Consider the following 18,510-nt stretch of genomic DNA (forward strand, 5'->3'; position numbering starts at 1 on the left):
AACCCTAACCCTAACCCTAACCCCTAACCCTAACCCTAACCCTAACCCTAACCCTAACCCTAACCCTAACCCTAACCCTAACCCTAACCCTAAGCATCAGTTGCACTGTTGCAAAGCAGAGAGGCTGGATGTCAGTGGAGTGCAGTTGACGTGTGGTGATGCTTGTGCAAATACAGTACATACCCGTCATCAGGCACGCTGCAAACCATGTTGGTGTTGTTGGTGGTGGTGGCGCTGTTGGTGCCAGCACCAAGAGAGCAGTTGGAAAGTGCAGACATGGTGAAGAGGATGCAGAGCTGGGAGCGGAAGAGTACGGTAAAGTGAAGAATGAATTGTAGACCATCCAACAGCAAGAAGGCAGCCTCTTTGTACTCAGCATCCATCCGCCCAGCAGCCTCATGGCAGGATGGGAAGAGACGCACAGCAGGGCATACGGGATAGACAAAGGAGCACGGCCAACTCTCTTGCTGGAGACCATCCTGGCCACACCAAGCGGTTGGCAGCTGTAGGCACTTGTGCTGCTGCCGTCTCAGAGCTTCTCCACCATGGAGACAATGGTGGACCGTACCTCAGAGAGGCTGCAAGCTTTGTCTTTTGTCTTCCTCACCCCTTTCATTGACCGGCTACAATGCATCTGACTCTTGCCGTCCACAATCTGTTGCCTGCAGCTTTATGGTCACAAAGCATGGTGCAAACAACCCGATCTGACTGACCGTGAGAGCAGGGCTGCCAAATTCCCATCCTTTGTACGGCCTTTGCCAGGACAACCGTCATTGGGTTTTCAGTTCAACCCACTTCTCTGACGGTAGCCACCTTGGACTGCTGCTCCATTTCACACGTCTTTTTGCATCCATCTTTTTGCAAACATTTACGGTGTACCATTCCAAACTGAAGTCCATCACAGCATACTCTGACCGTCACACATTGACACCCCCTTGGACAGCGGCCAGCAGGGGCAGTCACCAGGCCAACGGCGGCCATGCCAACGGCAGCCATGCCAAAAAGGTGTTGCGGCCGTAGCGCACGTGGCCTGTGTCAGCAGAGCAACGGCCGCTTCAAAGGGACAGCGGGCCGTACTTCAAAGGGACAGCGGGCCGTACCAGCCAAACTTGCAAGATGGTGGCCGTAGAGCACGTGAGCAGTGTCAGCAGAGCAACGGTCGCTTCGAAGGGACGGCCGGCCGTCGCCTGCCAAAAAGGGGGAGGGGGCCGCAGGGCACAAGAGCAGTGTCTGCATTTCCGAGAAATTCACGTGTCGCGGCCATCCCCAATTTCAAACCGTACGAGGCACTCCACCTGTGTCTTGGCCGAGCGACCGTGAATTTGTTTGGATGTGAGATCGCGGCGCATTTGGCAGGGCGGCGGCGGCCGTGGCGGGCGCGGTGCGGCCACGGACTAGGGCTAGGGTTGTATTTGACACGTCAAACATATCTGCGTCATGCCATCAAACATTTTTTGCAATGTGAGATTCCGCACATTTGGCAGGGCGGCCGCGGACTAGTGCTAGGCAATGTGCAAGGCGAAGCGCCACGGATCTCGACCTGCTGTCTCAAAGCGCAAAGGGAGAACGCTCCACGCCCCACCGAACACACCGTTGTGTAACAGTGCCGAAACACGTTTCTTTGCCGTCTGGCGTTGAGCTCCTCGCGACTTGGACCACTTTTTAGACCAGTGAATTTATTCGTTCAAAGACGTAAGAGATTTTTGACCTGAAATCAATAAATTGGCAGTTATGCTGGGAGAGGAAACACTTGAAGTTCTAGTGACAGGGCGATGTTGTTGTCGCTGATTCGGGTTATCGTTCGGACGCTTCCGAACAAGCGGATAGAAGCGATATACTGCCTCCTTTCTACTGATGTTCTTCAACCTCTGGCTTCCTGCCGCCTCCTTGTCCCTACTGCCTGCCGGCCCGGAAGTGCTCTGATCTTAATCTAAACACTGCAGAAGTAGTGACTCTGCAGAAGTAGTGACTCGCACCAACATAAAATGCCTTTGCCTGCTGTTCTTAGAGGATCCCCAGCTCGCCTCTCAAACTACGACCACTTCTCTTGAACTCATACCAAAGATTTTCGACCACTCCCTCATCGCTTCTTGTCACACCTGATCCTTCTTTCGATATGATCTTCCGGAAAGCCCCAGACGGCCGCGGAGCAAGATGGGCGCCTCGACTTGTCGGTTCTCTGTTCGCCGACGCAGGGTTCTGTGGTGCTTCAGCGGATTCTGGCCTCCTTAGATTTCACGACGCAGCTTCGGGTCCGATAGGCCAGCAGTTCTTGGACGAGACCTTTGGTCGAGATGGTGTCCAAGCTCAAGTATTTGCTTATGACTGGCGTGGCAGACAATTTGCTGTATCGTCTAACTTGTCAGAAACGGGTCAACGTTCTGCGCAAGAACAAACTGTAGTAGCCTTCGACCCCTTTGATATGAGTATCACCCCTTTGGTTCGAGTAGACCAGTTTATGGACACTCTTGGTCTCGACATGATGGCCGATTTCCTCAAGATGGACCTCTTTACGTCTTGGCGGCAAAAGCATCGCATCCATTCGCTAGACCTGGATCGATGCGCAGGAGCTACGCGGCCAGCTTATTGTCAAGGGTCTTTGCATCTCTCCAATCTCACGCACGACGATCTTGACGTTTATCTCACTTTCAGCTCTCAGCTGTGGAACGGAATGAGAGGCCTTCCCGAGGGCTCGCCCCCGCCCAAACATTTGATAATCAAGTGACGTTGGCTAGCCGTGCATACTGCCGATATGGGCACGGGCTCTTGTATTGAACTCGAATGGGGACAAGGTCAATACAAGGAGTTTATATCATCGAGCGTGCAGTGTCGTAGCTCCCCACAAAACCAGAATCAGGAGGCCAACCTGAATCGGCGGCCCACGTGTCATGGGTAATGAGGAGAGCCTAGAACACGCAACGATGGGTAGGAAACGTTTCATTGATTTACATTTCACCTTTGTTCGTCAATGCAATGATGTACGAAGTTTATGGAACGTGAATGATGGCAGCGTCTGGGTCTGTACTTTCGAGCTTGTGAGTAAACTCTGGGCGTTCTCGAAGGTACCAGCTCGTCGGAATGCAATTATAGTCGTAGTAGTGATGGAATAGCCTGATCGCTTCGGCCAAGTTCAGGACTTCAGCTGGTCGAACCCAGTCGATTGCCTCGATGGACTTGATTTGCTCGCACTCATCGCATTCGTTGGCAGCTTGTGCATGCCCAACAACGAAGAGGCGATAGAGACCGTCTTGACCGATTTGAGTCGCCTCGACGGTGAATCGTTGCCCGTAACCTCGACACTGGATGACTTCATCCATCGCTGGAAACTCGTCGTACTCTGTATCCGGCGATACTCGGTAGATTGAGAAATACTCGTACGTTCCGTCGCTGAGTGCGGTCAAAAAGATACCAATTTCGCTGCGTGCTGTGTCGGGCTGCTCGTCCAACCACATTGTGGCTCCGTCGATCTGCATCTGGTGAGTTTTCATCTTAGAGAAGCGGCTACTTATCTCGATCGCTTTTCGGCGGCACACAGCGCCTTTCTGGTGACGTTGCGAGAAAAATCAGGGAGACATATGAAGTGAGCGAGGTGAACACGGCGGTGAACGGATAGGCTCCAATCGTGACGGGTAGCTAGCTGGCTTAGCTCGCGTCAGTGCGCACAGAACCAATTTACACTGGTGGCAGCGTGCATATTGCTTACGCCTCCTTATTCGGAAACGTCCGGAAGACATTCCGAATCAGTGAAAACAATGTCGCACTGCACTGTCGCCTAACCTTTAGCATCACTTATCCTCTGCATAAATGCAATGTTTTCTATCCCTCATTCACATGCCTGGTGCCGCACTGAACGAATAAATTTACCGCCCTAAAAGGTGCTACAAGTCGCGAGGAGTAGAGCATGGTCTCAACGCCAGACGGAACGAAACGAGAATCGACCCTTTTCGCCGATTGTGCATTCGGTTGTTCATCTTTTGAGGTTTGAGACTGCATATTGTGTTCCGTAGCGCTCCGCCTTCACATCAGAACTTTGTTGTTGAAGTGAGAGCAATTCGGAGCAGCTGAGGACGAGATTTTTTGTCATTGATCTGGTCGGGGATGAGTCGTTGCTAGAAGTAATTAACGACTACTGCGGCTTTAGCCAGGGTAGCGTTGATTCTGAACAAGGGTGATGAAGATGAGGTACCAACTGTCGCCGCTGTTGTCGTCGAGAATTTCACGAATATGATCGAAAGAATCGGTGCAACGAAACTGCTTGTCGGCCAGGTATAACAGGTTGATGTACCACATGCCCGGGCTTCATCAAACTTGGATGTGGCATCGAACCTACCAAGACATTGTTCTTTGAACCAGTACTGGGCTCCACTATAGCGCAACGGAACAAGTGGCTAGCCGAGGCCGCCACGGTCTTGTGTAGAGCCAATGAACGTCCCCACTCCTCAGCTAAAGGAGTCGCCCAAATAGCGTTGATGAGTAGCGATTGAAAGGAAGCTGCTCAAATATGAGTAGAGAGAGACGAGGAGACGACCTTGCCGGCTAAGGCATAAAATAAATTACAGCCGACCTGCACACAACCCTCGGCGAGGGTTAAGAAGATAGGAAACAACGGCGGCGACGAACTGGTGGGCCTGGGAATCGAGGCGTTCACGCTTGTAGTCGGAAACCCCCTGGTGGACTGGGTGACGTAAGATATGGTAGGAGTGCGAGAATACCATTTCTTCGTCGCCACTTACCGGGCCGAGAGGGTAGTAAACACAGATCCTCGCGTATTCCTAGATGGGACTGGTCCAACACCAGCTGGAATCGTCATTGTCTGGGATGAGTTAGTCGACTGCTTTCATGGCCTGTGCGAATGTAGCTTCGGTCAGCGTTTCAACTTGTGCTGCTCGGCGGACAATGTCAAGCGCAGTGCGATAGGCGTTAAGTCTGTCGGGTCCTGATACTTGGTGACCTAGGCGATAAGGGCATAGAGCATTTTGCACGAGCCGACCTCGAAGAGGAGCTGCTTCTCGAAGGGTAAGGAGCTTTACTCTCGAATAGCAAACCATTGTGCAGCCTATTGAAAGGTCTTCTTATGAGCAGGGCACTCTGACCGTCGTCATCAGTTTGTGCCATTCTGCCACCCTCCTTTGGGCCAACCGCCTTTCAGTTGTCATAATAAGGTCGTGAGATGCATCCTTGCTGTTCGGCTGTGTTGCTAAAACATACACATCCCAGAGAGCTTTTATACCTCTTTGCCTGCTTGAACGATGAAGGACTTGCACATCCGTAGTGTGCGGGGAACTCGCAGCGGTTCAACACTTGGTTTGACCGTCATCAAGCTATTTCAAAATTTCAGAGTGGGCCGTCTGACCCTAGGTTTACACGCCATCCTGGCCACGCTTCCCCCATCAAACCCTGTTTCGCGCCGCGCCCTACCCCTCAGGTCAAGGCTAAGATGTCTTCCCACTCGTCGACCCGCTCAGGTGAGCACAAGAGGAGAACGTCTCAAGTCGACTAGGTCGTTGTCTTGCTTGGAAAGAAGGTGTTTGAACTTCGACCATCCCTCGCTTTTGACGAAAGCCAGCTCGGACGGCGCGATCAAGATGACCCACGCAAAGATGACATCAAATTCAGGACCATGATAAGTGTTGAATCCATCGGGCGGGTAGCATGGATAAGTTGCGTAGAACGCGGTCAGCTCTGAATCAGAGACGAATGGGCCAGGGGGGTCGAGTTCGAGGAACTCTCCTCGGAGCACGGCTTCGCCTGAACGGACCACCTGGGTGCCGATCTGTTGTAGACTGAAGGGAACGGCCCCCGGGCCGACGTGGTGGGAAGTAGGAGCACGAGTTCTTGGCGCACTTCTTTCCCGGATGTGGCCGAGCGGGTGGGGTATTGGTTGAGGCCGAGCGTGGCGAGCGCGGTTCAGCCCGTCTCTCCAGGCACCTGACCGAACTCCACGACCTGGAACGGTGCTCTATGGCCGTTCTCGTATCTCGATCATCACGCCCTGAATCTCACCCAGGTACCGCTCCATGTGCTGAACAATCCCGTCGACGACTGTTCTGCTTGTCGAAGCGAGCGTCATTGTTGCCTACACTAGATACCCTCTTTCTTCGCTTGTCCTTTGAGTGTGATGGGGAATGATGTGTTACAAGGGAAGGTTATGTTGAACTGGTAGACATGTGGTATAGGTTCAAAGGGAGGTTACGAGATGGATGATGGAGAAGAGACGCCCAAAGTACTATGTTCAGCTTCGGACTGTGGGGAAATGCTAGCTTGATGACGGAGCTGCATGCAGCAACGAATGAACCCTTAACCCTAAGTTGTCAAGAACTCGATTTTAGGAACATCCGAGGATCGCCTGTTCACGCACCTCGCTATCAAGCTACATGCTTTTCCTATCAGGGGGGTGGAATGTTAGTTGTACGTATTTCAGCCAGTATCCAATTCGAGAACAACGATTGTTGCGCCTGGAGTAACGGAGGTGTGAGAGAAGAGTAGCTGTTTTCCTTGAGACTGCGACCTGAGAGCTGACCTAGCTAAGCCTGCTTGCGCGCGTACCTACATTCATGGAGAATATAGGATCGCGACCCTGGTACCGCGCTCATACTGTACTGTAGTGTCAGCGTTCATTCGAGAAAGTCAAGTCGAGCATTGTGTTTTCGATTGGGATGTGACCTATTTTCTGGAGCGAACCTAGGCTTTCACGAAAGGTGGCGGCAAAGCTAGTTTGTCAAGAAAGATTTGAAGCATCTAGATAAATATTTGCCGCCATAGTCTGACATTTCGGACGTTTCCGCAAATTTTGAATTCTAGTGCAGTACTCTGCTTGGCTGCACATACAGTACGTCTTGTCCATAGCACGCGCCTCCGAGGTTCTTAGTCGCAGAAAAGTCTTCGTCTCAAGTTCTCGCTTCTTTACACACTTTCTTCATTTCTGCCCAGGCGGAGGGTCTCCAAAAGAAGCACTCAAACAAGAGCATGCCTGTTGCGAGTATCAAGACTTACACTGTTCCGCTGGGCTGGCATGTATTTTCAACGTCGCTCAGCAATGGCAGCTTCTAGAGTTTTCACTGACCAGAATCCCCCACCCTAGATCCGTACAATAAATGAGCAGTTCAGTCGTTACCATAGTGACTGTTTCTTCCTCCGTCTCTCTCTCTCAAACATCACTGTCTGCCAACAGCAATGACTTCCGCCGTCAATGTCATGGGCTGCGGACTCGATCTGCAACAGCTCAATGGCGATTTCGCTTCCTTTCGCAGCGCTATTCAGCCAACGTGGTATCCCCCTCGACTTACAGTCCGCGAAGTGGCAATGCTAGCTGTCATGGATGCCCTCACCGACAAGCCCAACTGGCAACTCAAGATCCATGATCCAGAGATTGTTGCTAGATGGCGTGTCGAAGCTACGCAGCAGTCCCATCTCATATCGCAGAGAGCATTCGACTGGTGCATTCTTGAGCTACGTGATAAAAGCAACTTCTTCCAACGTACAGGCCTTGTACCTACACTGCAATCGCACAACACCTGTGTCAAGTCGGATTCGCTCCTCACGCAGAGCTTTCTCGATCAACTCAAACAAGCCATCAAGCCGCTGCTCGAGCATGAACCTAAAGATTGGCATCCGCGATCCAGAAATCAAGTTCTCGACCTGGTCCATCCTTCTCTCTATCCGCTCATTTACGGGCGCACGCGCTATCTCCCGCAAGGTGCTGTTGATCTTGACACTTGGCACCAGAGCGATCAAGGCACACCCTTCCCTGAACAACACAGGGAATCTTCTCCTGTATATTTCCCTCAGCCAGTCGATTTCTACTCGTTCAGGTTTCAATGGCTCCCATGTGACGTTGCCTTCCAAGGAGATACTGGCAGTAACGTCTTGATTCGCTCTTACATCAACAATCTCGAGCCCAGTTGCAATCGCACCCTGTACGAGCTCATTCAACGAGCCATATCTCTCTCCATCCAGCCTTGGAATCACGTCCTCATTCGTGCAACTGCACCCGAACTGCCTCTTCGTATCCCATGCCCTGACGGCGCAAATTTCGAACCCCAGGTCCCACCATCTTGGCTCCTAGATCTCGACAAGGCTAACATTGCGGAGCCAGATCTGGATCCCGAAGTGCGTGCCAAGCTCGCCGAATGGTTTGCTCAACCCGACGATCCCGAGATAGTTGAGGTCCAAGGTCCTTTCGTCCTCAAAAAAGCATTGAAAGAAAGCAAAAGCTTGGTATGGTCCGCGCTGGACAAGTTCCTGTATACCAGACGTATCCTGCATCCAGAACCTGGTGATGAAGCTGCCTATCTTGACTGGCGTTCTCAAGTCGATGGCTTCGCGCAACAAGAGTCCGGCGGCAAGCGGCGCTGCAAGAAGCGGCGAGCACTCGATCCTCAACGCCCAGTTCATCTCGAAGACGAGTACCGCGATCGCGGCCTGCAGGTCATTGTCAAGCTTGCCAGTATCGAGTTGACCCCCGGAAACCCTTCCTATGCTGGTGGAAGCTGGCATGTCGAGGGCATGATGAACGAACACATTGTGGCCACGTCGATCCTTTACTACGACGTCGAAAACGTTAGCGAGGCTCGCATTTCTTTCCGACAGAATGCTCACCTAGATGAAGTCGACATGCCGTACGAACAGGATGATCATGCGCCGCTTTGTGTTCTTTTTGGCACACCTTCGCTCAGGGATGAAATCAAGCTACAGAATATTGGAAGCATCGCAACACCAAACGGTCGACTTCTCGCTTTCCCCAACACTCTGCAACATCGAGTCGAGCCGTTTGAGTTGATCGACAAGACTAGACCTGGTCATCGCCGCTTCCTCGTGCTTTGGCTCGTCGATCCGAACTATCGCCTTGCCAGCACCTCGATCGTACCTCCACAGCAGCAAGATTGGTGGTCGACCAAGCTGAGTCAAGACGAGCTGAACACACAAATTCAGGCGAGAGGTCTGATGACGCTCAGAAGAGCAAAGACGATTCGACTCGAGCTGATGAACGAACGCACGCGGCGAGAGGAGAAGACGGAAAGAGTTACAGATACGTACAACTTTTGCGAACATTGATGACGTTCTCCGCAACTTCTGTAGTTTCACGCCCATTCTTCAGGGTTTCCAGAGATCGTGGTGAGACGAATGGGATTGCCGTCTGGAGAAGCTTCGGATGGGAGCGCAGCTTGCTGGCAAATACGTTCTATACCCTCGTCTGAGGAAGGAGTTGTTGCGGTGATGAACGACGCCACTTGGTAACCCGGAAGATATCGTTTCGACATGGAAGCATCTTTGGGCCGAAGGACATGAATTGGAAGTTGTATGCACGCCCTCATTTGACTTTCTGGCACCAGCAACGCGGGCAATCTCTTAGCAGGGCCTGTCGCAGGGTTAATTGAGGCAATACAGTAGCAGTTCTTGTTCAGTACGTTTGTAAAAACGAATGTTTATTATATTAGTAAGTCTCTCTCCCCTCTTTGCAATGAAAATCCACCGGATAACAAAAGGCATCACAGGCATGGCGGGCGGGAGAATCTTGCAGGCGCTGCCACTTCAGCTAGGCGAGAAACGGGTGATTGGACTGCGAGCATAGTACACCTATGTGTTGAGCGAGAATCTCTTTACAGAGGTCAGCTACCCGGGGAGGGAGTAGGCAGGATGTTCAGCGGAGAATAGGGTAAGCAAAGCAGCGGAAGCGGATGAGGCTGGTGGACAGAAGGAGGACAATGCGAGCTAATATGGGAACCATGCTGAAGCAGAAGGACCAGGTGAACCCTAACCTGAAGAACTTGGAAGCCGCCGCAGGAGATTGGTCTGGGAATAAAGTCGCCAGTGACGTTATCCTGGTACCGCTGGGACTTCTCAGCAGCCTCCACAGCGAGGCGGTTGGAGAGGACGTCTTGTGTCTTGCTGAGACGGTCCAATGGGGCAAGGGAGGTAGGTACCTGGGCTAGCTGCTGGCGGACAAGCTGGTTTGCGAAGGAGTGCACAGTAAAGTCGAGAGCAATGACTGCACTGTCCAGGGCACCCTGCATCCCGAGTGCGGAGATCGGAGCGGCAGGAGGAGGCAGGTGTGACCACAACTGGTTCGACCTGGACGAAGGCGTTCTGAGGGGGGCAAGCGCTTGGGCCTGGATCAACTTCATGTCATCATGGCGCTGGTTAGGGTGGCAGGGCAGACTTCGAGGTGACGGAAGCCATCCAGCTGGTTGCGCTGCGGGCAGTCGGTGGAGCTAGGAAGCATGCGGATAGCGAGGGCGACGGTGAAGATAGGATCGGAGCTGATCGTGGCTTTCTCGGTTTGCAAGGGGCATAGCCATGTGTAACCAACAGGGGAGAAGCCGCTTCGAGCATGTTGGCAAGCTCGAGGTGGAGGCATGTTCAGCGATGTCAAAGCGGAGCTGCTCAAGAAGAGGTGCTACCAGCTCGCGTTGACTGGGTGGTGTGGCAAGCCCAGCGTCTAGCTCCTCGCTTGTACCTGTGTCCTCTCCTGCAAGTCACTGTTCGAAGAGAAGGCTGGCGTTAGGGCGTGCAGCTTTGTGTACGGCAAGGAGGAGTAGGTTGGCAGATGGGATGCCTATATTGACGATTCCGCCTACGAACTGCCACTCGCCGAAAAGTACGCCTCGACCGAATCAAGAAGTCCACCTAAGATTGGATCAAGGGTCGTGTGCTGTGGCAGCTGGTTCGCAGGCGACAGCGTTGGTCCGCTAATCGACTCGAAGGACTTGCTAATCAAGTCCTGGGCACTGAATGGCCAGAAGAAAGGCTGCTGATCCATGTCGTTTGTTCCAAATGGCGCATGGTGCGGCGTCCACTCAGGCACGTAAATTGTACCTGCTCCTGCGAACTGAGCTTGTTCTGATTGCGGCAGATCATATCCTTCAACTGACGTTTCGTTTGCCGAGGCATTGCCTGTAGCCGGCATCTCCGATAGCGACAAGTTCATGATCCATTCGATCATGTCGACAGCCTTACCGCAGAATTGCCAATGTGACTCGAGGCTGCTAAACACCTGCACTGCATGGCGCAGGTCCTGTGACGCCCAACTTGGAGCCTTCCGTCCTGTACGCTTAGCGTTCCAGATGACAATGAGCAATATTGTGCTCGCAGTAAACATGCGGTAGACCACAAATATGCTTGTGTTGGATTGCAGCCCTCGAACTTGCCATGTCCTTGTCAACTGCATTATGCTTCGAGCAGCACCGGCGCATACGTTGAGCGCAGAGAAGCTGAGACCCGTTCCGAAGCTGCCACCATCGTTGCTCGGAACAAATGGGCGATGAAGCAGGATCTTGCAATTGTAGAATTTGGTATACAGCAAGCAGGACTGAATCAGCCTATCATTTTCGGACTCGTTTGCGTCGAAGCGGAGGTGGGTGGGTATGGAGACAAACCAGTCGTCAAGCGCCTTGTCGATGGCTTGGACGAGCTCTTTGCTGAAGTGTTCTGCGGCGAAACCCATGCGCACCTTGGTCCGGTGGAGCGAATAGACAGACCTGAGCGTGAAACCGATGATCTCGTCCAGTCGAAGTGCACACACGAAAGCGCTGATGGAGGTAGATTGACAGTCTGACGACTTTGTGAGAGGCTCAGGGTCTGGCGTCGAGAAGATAAGAGCGTCGCTTACTTCGAGTGGAAGGTCTACACTGATATCCTCGTCGCGCAGCATCATGGGTCTTCCCAGCAATGCAGCCGTTTCGCGATCCAGACTGTATGCAATCCAAAAGTTACGTCTGAATGTCTCTTTGTCCAGCCTGGACATTTTGAGCCTCTTGTAGAAGGATCTGCGGTGAGCACCCATATCGAGAAGCATGCATATCGCTGTACCCAGCAGAGACCAAGATGTGGAGGCAGATATGGTGATGCCTGCTTGGAAGACGGAGGAAAGCAGAAGTGCCTGAATAATCCGAAGCGGATTTTGAGGTTGATGGATACTGCTTAGAATATGTTGGACAGCTTGCCACCAATGCTTGCCATCGTGCTTTTTTTGGATCCGACCATCGTGTTGCTCTGCATCCGTAGGTACGACATGGCGTGAGCCAAACATGAAGATGCTGTAACAAAGAGCGAGCCATTCTGGATCATTGCGCAGTTCGTGCCTTTCAGAATAGTCGTGGCGGAAGTGTGCTTCGTTAACGACAAAATGAACGCGATGGACATGGCTGAAGTACGCTTCTACCATCTGATCTGCAAGGTCGGGTGCAGGCCAAGCAGGGACAGCCGTTGGTCTGAAAGGATCGTTGCTGGATGATGATTCGATGGAGGCGGAAAATTGCCAGTACTGCTGGCGTGCGCAGTGAGGTGGCGAGCCTATCTCAACTGTACTGCGATGGCTAAGCCATGCAATAATGGGAAGAGCAGAAAGCGGACTAGACTTCCCAAGATACTTGTAGAATTGAGATGTTAGGGGGCCCGATTCGGCTTGAGCAGCTGTCCCGACGATGATTCGGTCGGTGCTGATGATTTCGTCTGGACTCTGACTGTTGCTCGGGGAGGAGGCTTCATCGTGAATAGCGACTCTTTCAAGTCTACTTTGGATGAAAGTAAGGTCGTCGACAGCATCTTGATCGCCGGTCGTGTTCTGGCTGTCTGTTTTGTGATAGCAGGCATCGGCATGGTACGGCGCAAACATCTTGGCCAAGTGCCTACGCGCAACGTCTTGGCCGGAAGTGTGAGCATGAGACGAAAGATGGCCGGTAGCGTGCGGCTGCAAAGTGTCTGCAGCGCGATCTTGCGGGAGTGTTTGGTCAGGTCTGCCTATTGACTCTCCGATGCTATTTGTAAAGTCGACTCCAGGTGCCAAGGAGGCGATGAGCTGTTCCAATGTGGCCGTGCGTTGCTCAAGTGCTTCGACGTAACTGAGAGGAAGTGGTGGTTGTCGAATTCCGCTATCGAAGGTGCATTCAATTCCTCGACTAATGCTTTGGAACGATACAAGGCAGGAGCAGGTTTCAAAGGCGTGTCAGCTTAGCATTGGACGAGATCTGCTGGAACCTTTTGATGTCTCCCGAACAGTGTATCGCAGTCACATACCAATGGGAACAAGAGCCGTCTTGCTGTATTCGGCCATCGCAGCGGAGCTTCCTTTTGCTACACGACTACAGCGAGACTTTGGCAGGTTCAGCGGATATATATGTTGACTTGCGATCTCGCGGAAGCCAAGGGATGCACTTACGCTACAAGCTCTCCTCGCAGCTTTGCGTTTGCCAAGGTGTTCCTTGCTCTTTCTTCCCTCTTTGTTGGCGTTTTGCATGATGTTCCAGCAATCAAGTCACATGAAAGGCAGGTGTGTGGGGTACTTCAAGTCCTGCTTCCACCGAAGGTAATGACTTGCGTTTGGTGTGGAAGTGGTATTCTGATGCTACCGCTACTACGTGAGCTTTGGGAGAGGAACACATCAGAATGCATGCAAACGTGTTTACCCCGTGTGCGACAACGGTTATGGTTGGTGTGATGAGTTTGTGAGTTAGAGGTAGAATTACAAAAGCGGAGAATAGTTTACCAAATGTCGACGCAGGTTTTCTGTCCAAAAGCCGATCGGTGTTCACCCTACGACCTGGTCCCAAGGCAGTGCGCTGCGTAAGGCCGGGCATCAAAGTTTGATCATCTCTGAGATAGTCCCATCGTAGACTTTGTATGTTCCCGGACGAACGCGCCATTGGGAAAAACAGGTGAAATTACGCCAATGAGATAGCACAGTCGAGGGCTACACGCTGTCTCCGCCAGCCTGACAAGGGAAATGTGGAGGTTATGGAGCTCGTATTCCGCAGCAAGCTCTTTTGTTTACTGTAGTAGGAAGTCTAGCGGCTGCCATCTTCGCGCTTAGTTCTTTGTTCGAATTTATTTTCCGACGCGTACAATTACAAGTTGTCAAAGCCTGACGCGGTTTTATCAGATACCGGATCACTTAGTCCGCTGCCAGCTTAAAACCCTAAACCGTTTGCTGTGGGTCGCTGATGCAGCTGTCAAGGCGTACTTAGTTCGACCTGGGGGAGAATACCTGGTGCAAGTGTGTCTGTGCTTATAGCTCGGCAGATCTCTGGCTCAGCAGCACCGCGCGACTAGTCAACGCAACTGTAGACAAGTACAGCTCCGCTGCGATTCTAAGGTGTGAAGACTACTTGCAGCTCGCTATCCTTATCCCGACTTGCCCTGCTACTCGTCTGCTGAGCGAACGAGATACCCATTGTCCTCTGAGTCACTAGGGCTTCTCGGCACTCGGCGGGATGTCCAACTTGCGCAGCTTGTGCTGAGCAGGGAAAAACGTTGTGCCGATGCGAAAGGTTCCTCAGCGAGCTTGAGAATTGATAGGGTCTCCAGGTACATGATGAAATGATTGGATTGAATCCGGCCTCAGTTCAGTCCGTCTCAGCTTTCCTACACATCTCATCCCAAGCTTTCTTGAGACTGTTTAGGAGCAATGCGGCCAAAACACCGCACAGTCGACAGTCTTCCCCGGGTAACAGGACACCATCTGGGCTAGACTGGTCAACAAGCTTTCACACGGCAAATGGTTTCCTCATCCTGAACAGGGGATTGGCTTTGTTCTGCCTGAGCAATACTCGCAAGGATACTCGCCAGGATAAAATTCCAAGCTTTCTTTAGAGGAGCACATCAGACAACACGAGCCGAACTCATCGGCAACAGCTTTGACTGCCCGCGGCTCTTTTTCGGACGAAGATCTCAAGCATCAGACAGAAGCCGGCCAAAAAGACCAGAGGATGATGCTCAAGACAATGGCGGCTGCAATCTTAGCGGACATTGCATCATTTTTTATAAATACTTCTGCCGACAGAACAACTGCCAATTGTGAGCCCTGATGCGGGTTTATCAGATTCCGGATCGCTTAGTCCGTTTGCCACTCAGCAATCCAAATCCAGTTCGGCTCAGATTTCTGCTGCTGCTGTCGGGTGTACTCTGTGAAGTCGGAGAGAGGAGAAGACCTTGTGCGAGAGTATCGTGCCTTGAGTAGCTGGCTCAGCCGAGTTCTGGTTCACCAGCACTTTTCGACTGGCTAACGCAAGTATTTCCACAAGTGCAGCTTCGATGTACCTCCAGGATTCAGCTATTGTAGCGCGGCATCCTTATTCCGACTTAAAACACTAGTTGTCCGTCGATGGGCGAGAAAGATCGCCTATGTGAATGACTCTGAAACGATATGACCTTCCGCATGAGGTGGAACAAAGAACTCTTCGCAGAAAGGAAGGGGAAGCCAGAAATTTCGTTCCGATGCGAAATGTTCTACTCGAGCTCGAGAAACTCGTTTCTTATACAGTCTGCTAGCTTCCAGATATATACTGCAATAGATGAAATGAATCAGACCTCAGTTCAGTCCGTCTCAGCAGTTCCACACGTCTTCCCCTCCTTTGCACAAGTCCAGTCTAGTATCCAGCCGGCTTTGTTGAGACGATTTCGAGCCATGAGGCAGCAACAACACCACACAGTCGACAGTCTTCCCTGGTACCAGGACACCATCTGGGCTAGACTGGTCAACAAGCTTTCACACGGCAAACGGTTTCCTCACCCTGAACAGAGAGTTAGCTTTGTTCTGCCCGAGCAATACTTGCCAGGATACAAGTCCGAGCTCTTTTCACAGCAGCAGATCCGACAACACGAGCCAATTTCATTGTCGACATCTTTATCTATCCGTGGCTCCTCTTCGGACGGGAATCTCGAAGCGTCAGAAAAGGGGCAGCCAACTAGCCCGGAGAACGTTTCTCAAAACAACGCTTCAGCCCAGAAAGACGGAACGGGCACCATCAAGGAAGCAAACAACCTCGAAGCTCCTCCGAACGATATGAACAACGAAGACGACCCTTACCTCGTGCACTGGAGTGGACCGGGTGATCCGGAGAACCCGCTCAATTGGAGCCCGAAACGCAAGATATTCGTAACTGGCCTCCTGTGTTTGCTCACGTTCTCCGTCTACCTTGGCTCGGCCATTTACACTCCTGGGATTGTTCTCATTGCTGATTATTTCGGCGTCGGCACTGTCACGGCTACTCTCGGACTCACTCTCTTCGTAGTAGGGTATGGAACTGGTCCTATGCTCGGTCTCACAGCCGCTTCAGAGATCCCAGCCATTGGCAGAACTCTTCCCTACGTGGTCACGCTGTTTTTCTTCTTCATTCTACAGATCCCTACAGCCCTGACTAGTAACATAGCTGGCTTTATGGTACTCCGATTTCTGACTGGTCTGTTCGGTTGTCCGCCTCTTGCTACTGGCGGTGCAAGTATTGGAGACATGTTCGAACCTACGACCCGGCCATTCGCCATGGGCGCATGGGGAATTTCAGCTATTCTTGGTCCCGTCCTTGGTCCAGTCGTTGGCGGTTTTGCAGCTCAACACTACGGCACCCAAGGTTTCAGATGGACCATATGGCCTCTGCTAATGCTGTCTGGATTCACTCTCATCGTCCTCGTCGTCGCTTTGCCAGAAACTTCGTCCTCAAACATTCTCTTTCGACGTTGCAAGCGCTTACGAAAAAAAACCAATAACATGCATCTGCGCACCAAGGGCGAGATGATGATCGCTCACCTTACCGGCAAGGAGATCGCCCTCATGACATTTGTGCGACCCTTCGTCCTCTCTTTCACCGAGCCCATCGTTCTCGGCATCAATCTTCACATCGGCCTCGTTTACGGTATCCTGTACCTCTGGTTCGAGTGCTTTCCCATCGTGTTCGTTGAAACTTACGGTTTCAACCTTGGTGAGCAAGGTCTGGCTTTCTCTGGCATTGTCGTTGGCGCAATCTTGGCCTACTCGGCATTCTGCCTCTGGGTCAAGTACTCGTACATACCCCTTTACATCGAAAACAAGGGCAAGGTGGGCCCCGAAAAGTGGCTCGAGCCAGCTGTAATCGCTGCTTGGGCGATCCCAATTTGCATGTTTGGTTTTGGATGGACAGCCAATCGATCCATTCATTGGATTGTACCCATCATCTTTTCCGCCTTCTTCGCTATCGGTACGTTCCCGCTGTTCCAATGCGGCTTGGCATATCTTGCGGATTGCTACCCGGACTATCTCGCCAGCGTTTTTAGCGGAAACGACTTCTTCCGTTCTGGCATTGGTGCCGCTTTGCCCTTGGTATGTCCTCGCCTGTCATATTCTCATGCCTCAATGCCATTGGTCCTCCGGTCGCTGAAGAACAAGTTTTCACCCTTTCCATGATGACAGGTCGGCCATGCCATGTTTAGCAATTTGCAGAAAAATGGACCAGTTCAATTTCCAGTCGCATGGGGATGCTTCTTGATCGGTTGCATTTCTTTGGTCATGGCACCCATCCCGCTGTTGCTGTACAGGTACGGGCCCAGGCTGCGCACATGGTCTTCGTACGCTCTCGACCCCGCAAGTAAGTAGGGGGTAAGACAAAAGAAGTCATGATCATCTCGACCAAATGGTTTTGTGCGGTCTGCTCGTCACCATTACTCTGTTTCCCATACTTTTTCTCGCGCTGCGCATCTCGAACAAACCCTTCCTGTGCTTCTGTGCCACAATCCTGTTTTGCCCGAATGTTTCAATCCAGCGCATTTTTCTCTCCACTTCACGCGGCTGTTACATCTCGCTCGCGTGCATCTGTGTAAGCATTGTCATCATACACGAGGATTATAGATGGCCGAGACTTCTGCGCAAAGGCCAGGCTGCAGGAACACGAGTCGTACTGTGAGACTACAGTATTTCAAGGCTTGCGAGATTACACCCACATTGAGGTTTTCCCAATCTGGGTTCTGTTTTCCTAAAAATGCCAGGAACAACAAATCAAAGCTCGGAAGCCCGTTCCTAACCCTGTACAATTTGAGCACGGTACTGTTCTTTGGTGATGGCGGTCAAGGACTCTGTTCAATCGTGCATTTGTCTTGTGTACATACATGAATACTTCGGATGCTTACTTGCACGTGCATTCGGGAGTGTGAAAGAGTGAGTTTTTTTGAAACGTTGCGATGGTGGTGGAGACTCGACGGCTGCAGCATTTGTCCGGGTTCGGAGTTTGATTGATTTGCGGTGAAAGAGAATTTCAGGTCTCGTTCCGTGTGTCCCACGCGACGAGATGTTGGTAGCATCAATTAAACGTCGGAGTCGAGACTCATACCCGAGGCCTCGCCGAGGAACATCAGCTCGTGCTCTCTATGACTACCTTCCGGCTCGCTAGGACCTTGTGCCCACCAGAGATGTTTCAAAGAATGAGAGGAGGAAAGAAGAGGAAGAGACCGAAACATGATCGACGAGGGTCCAGCTGAGTCTGAAAGTCCACTGATGTTGTGCTTGCTTGACGCTGGTTGCAGACCAGCACCGGGTCCTCACGCGTCCGCATGCGGCAGACATGTCGTTGCTGGAACAGTGCCTGCCCCCCAAGGTGCAAGCCCCCCGCTGCTAAGAGACCAGCATGCTACTGGCAGCGTACATTAATGTAAACCGAAGTGCAAATAGGTTGCTTGCGGTAGTCATTCTCCTTTTGACACCATCTACTAACGCGAGATCACACACCCTCTCATCTACGATCTCTTACCAGCCTCTCACATCACACGCCA

General features: G+C 52.0%; 3 protein-coding genes across 3 annotated transcripts; 2 read left to right on the plus strand and 1 right to left on the minus strand.

Moving 5' to 3' along the window:
* Positions 1-7,173: 7,173 nt before the first annotated feature.
* EX895_001065 (uncharacterized protein) lies at positions 7,174-9,054 on the plus strand (the record flags this gene model as incomplete). The annotated part of the gene is made up of 1 exon (XM_029881665.1): positions 7,174-9,054. One exon carries the CDS (start codon positions 7,174-7,176, stop codon positions 9,052-9,054), a length of 1,881 nt encoding a protein of 626 aa, XP_029741753.1.
* Positions 9,055-10,573: 1,519 nt separating this feature from the next.
* EX895_001066 (uncharacterized protein) lies at positions 10,574-11,743 on the minus strand (the record flags this gene model as incomplete). Its single annotated transcript, XM_029881666.1, has 1 exon — positions 10,574-11,743. One exon carries the CDS (start codon positions 11,741-11,743, stop codon positions 10,574-10,576), a length of 1,170 nt encoding a protein of 389 aa, XP_029741754.1.
* Positions 11,744-15,400: 3,657 nt separating this feature from the next.
* On the plus strand, positions 15,401-17,341 carry EX895_001067 (uncharacterized protein; the record flags this gene model as incomplete). The annotated part of the gene is made up of 2 exons (XM_029881667.1): positions 15,401-17,068; positions 17,159-17,341. 2 exons carry the CDS (start codon positions 15,401-15,403, stop codon positions 17,339-17,341), a joined length of 1,851 nt encoding a protein of 616 aa, XP_029741755.1.
* Between the last annotated feature and the right edge of the window lie 1,169 nt (positions 17,342-18,510).

Source organism: Sporisorium graminicola, chromosome SGRAM_10, assembly GCF_005498985.1.
Source record: "Sporisorium graminicola strain CBS 10092 chromosome SGRAM_10, whole genome shotgun sequence".
In the NCBI taxonomy this organism is placed as follows: Eukaryota; Fungi; Basidiomycota; class Ustilaginomycetes; order Ustilaginales; family Ustilaginaceae; genus Sporisorium; species Sporisorium graminicola.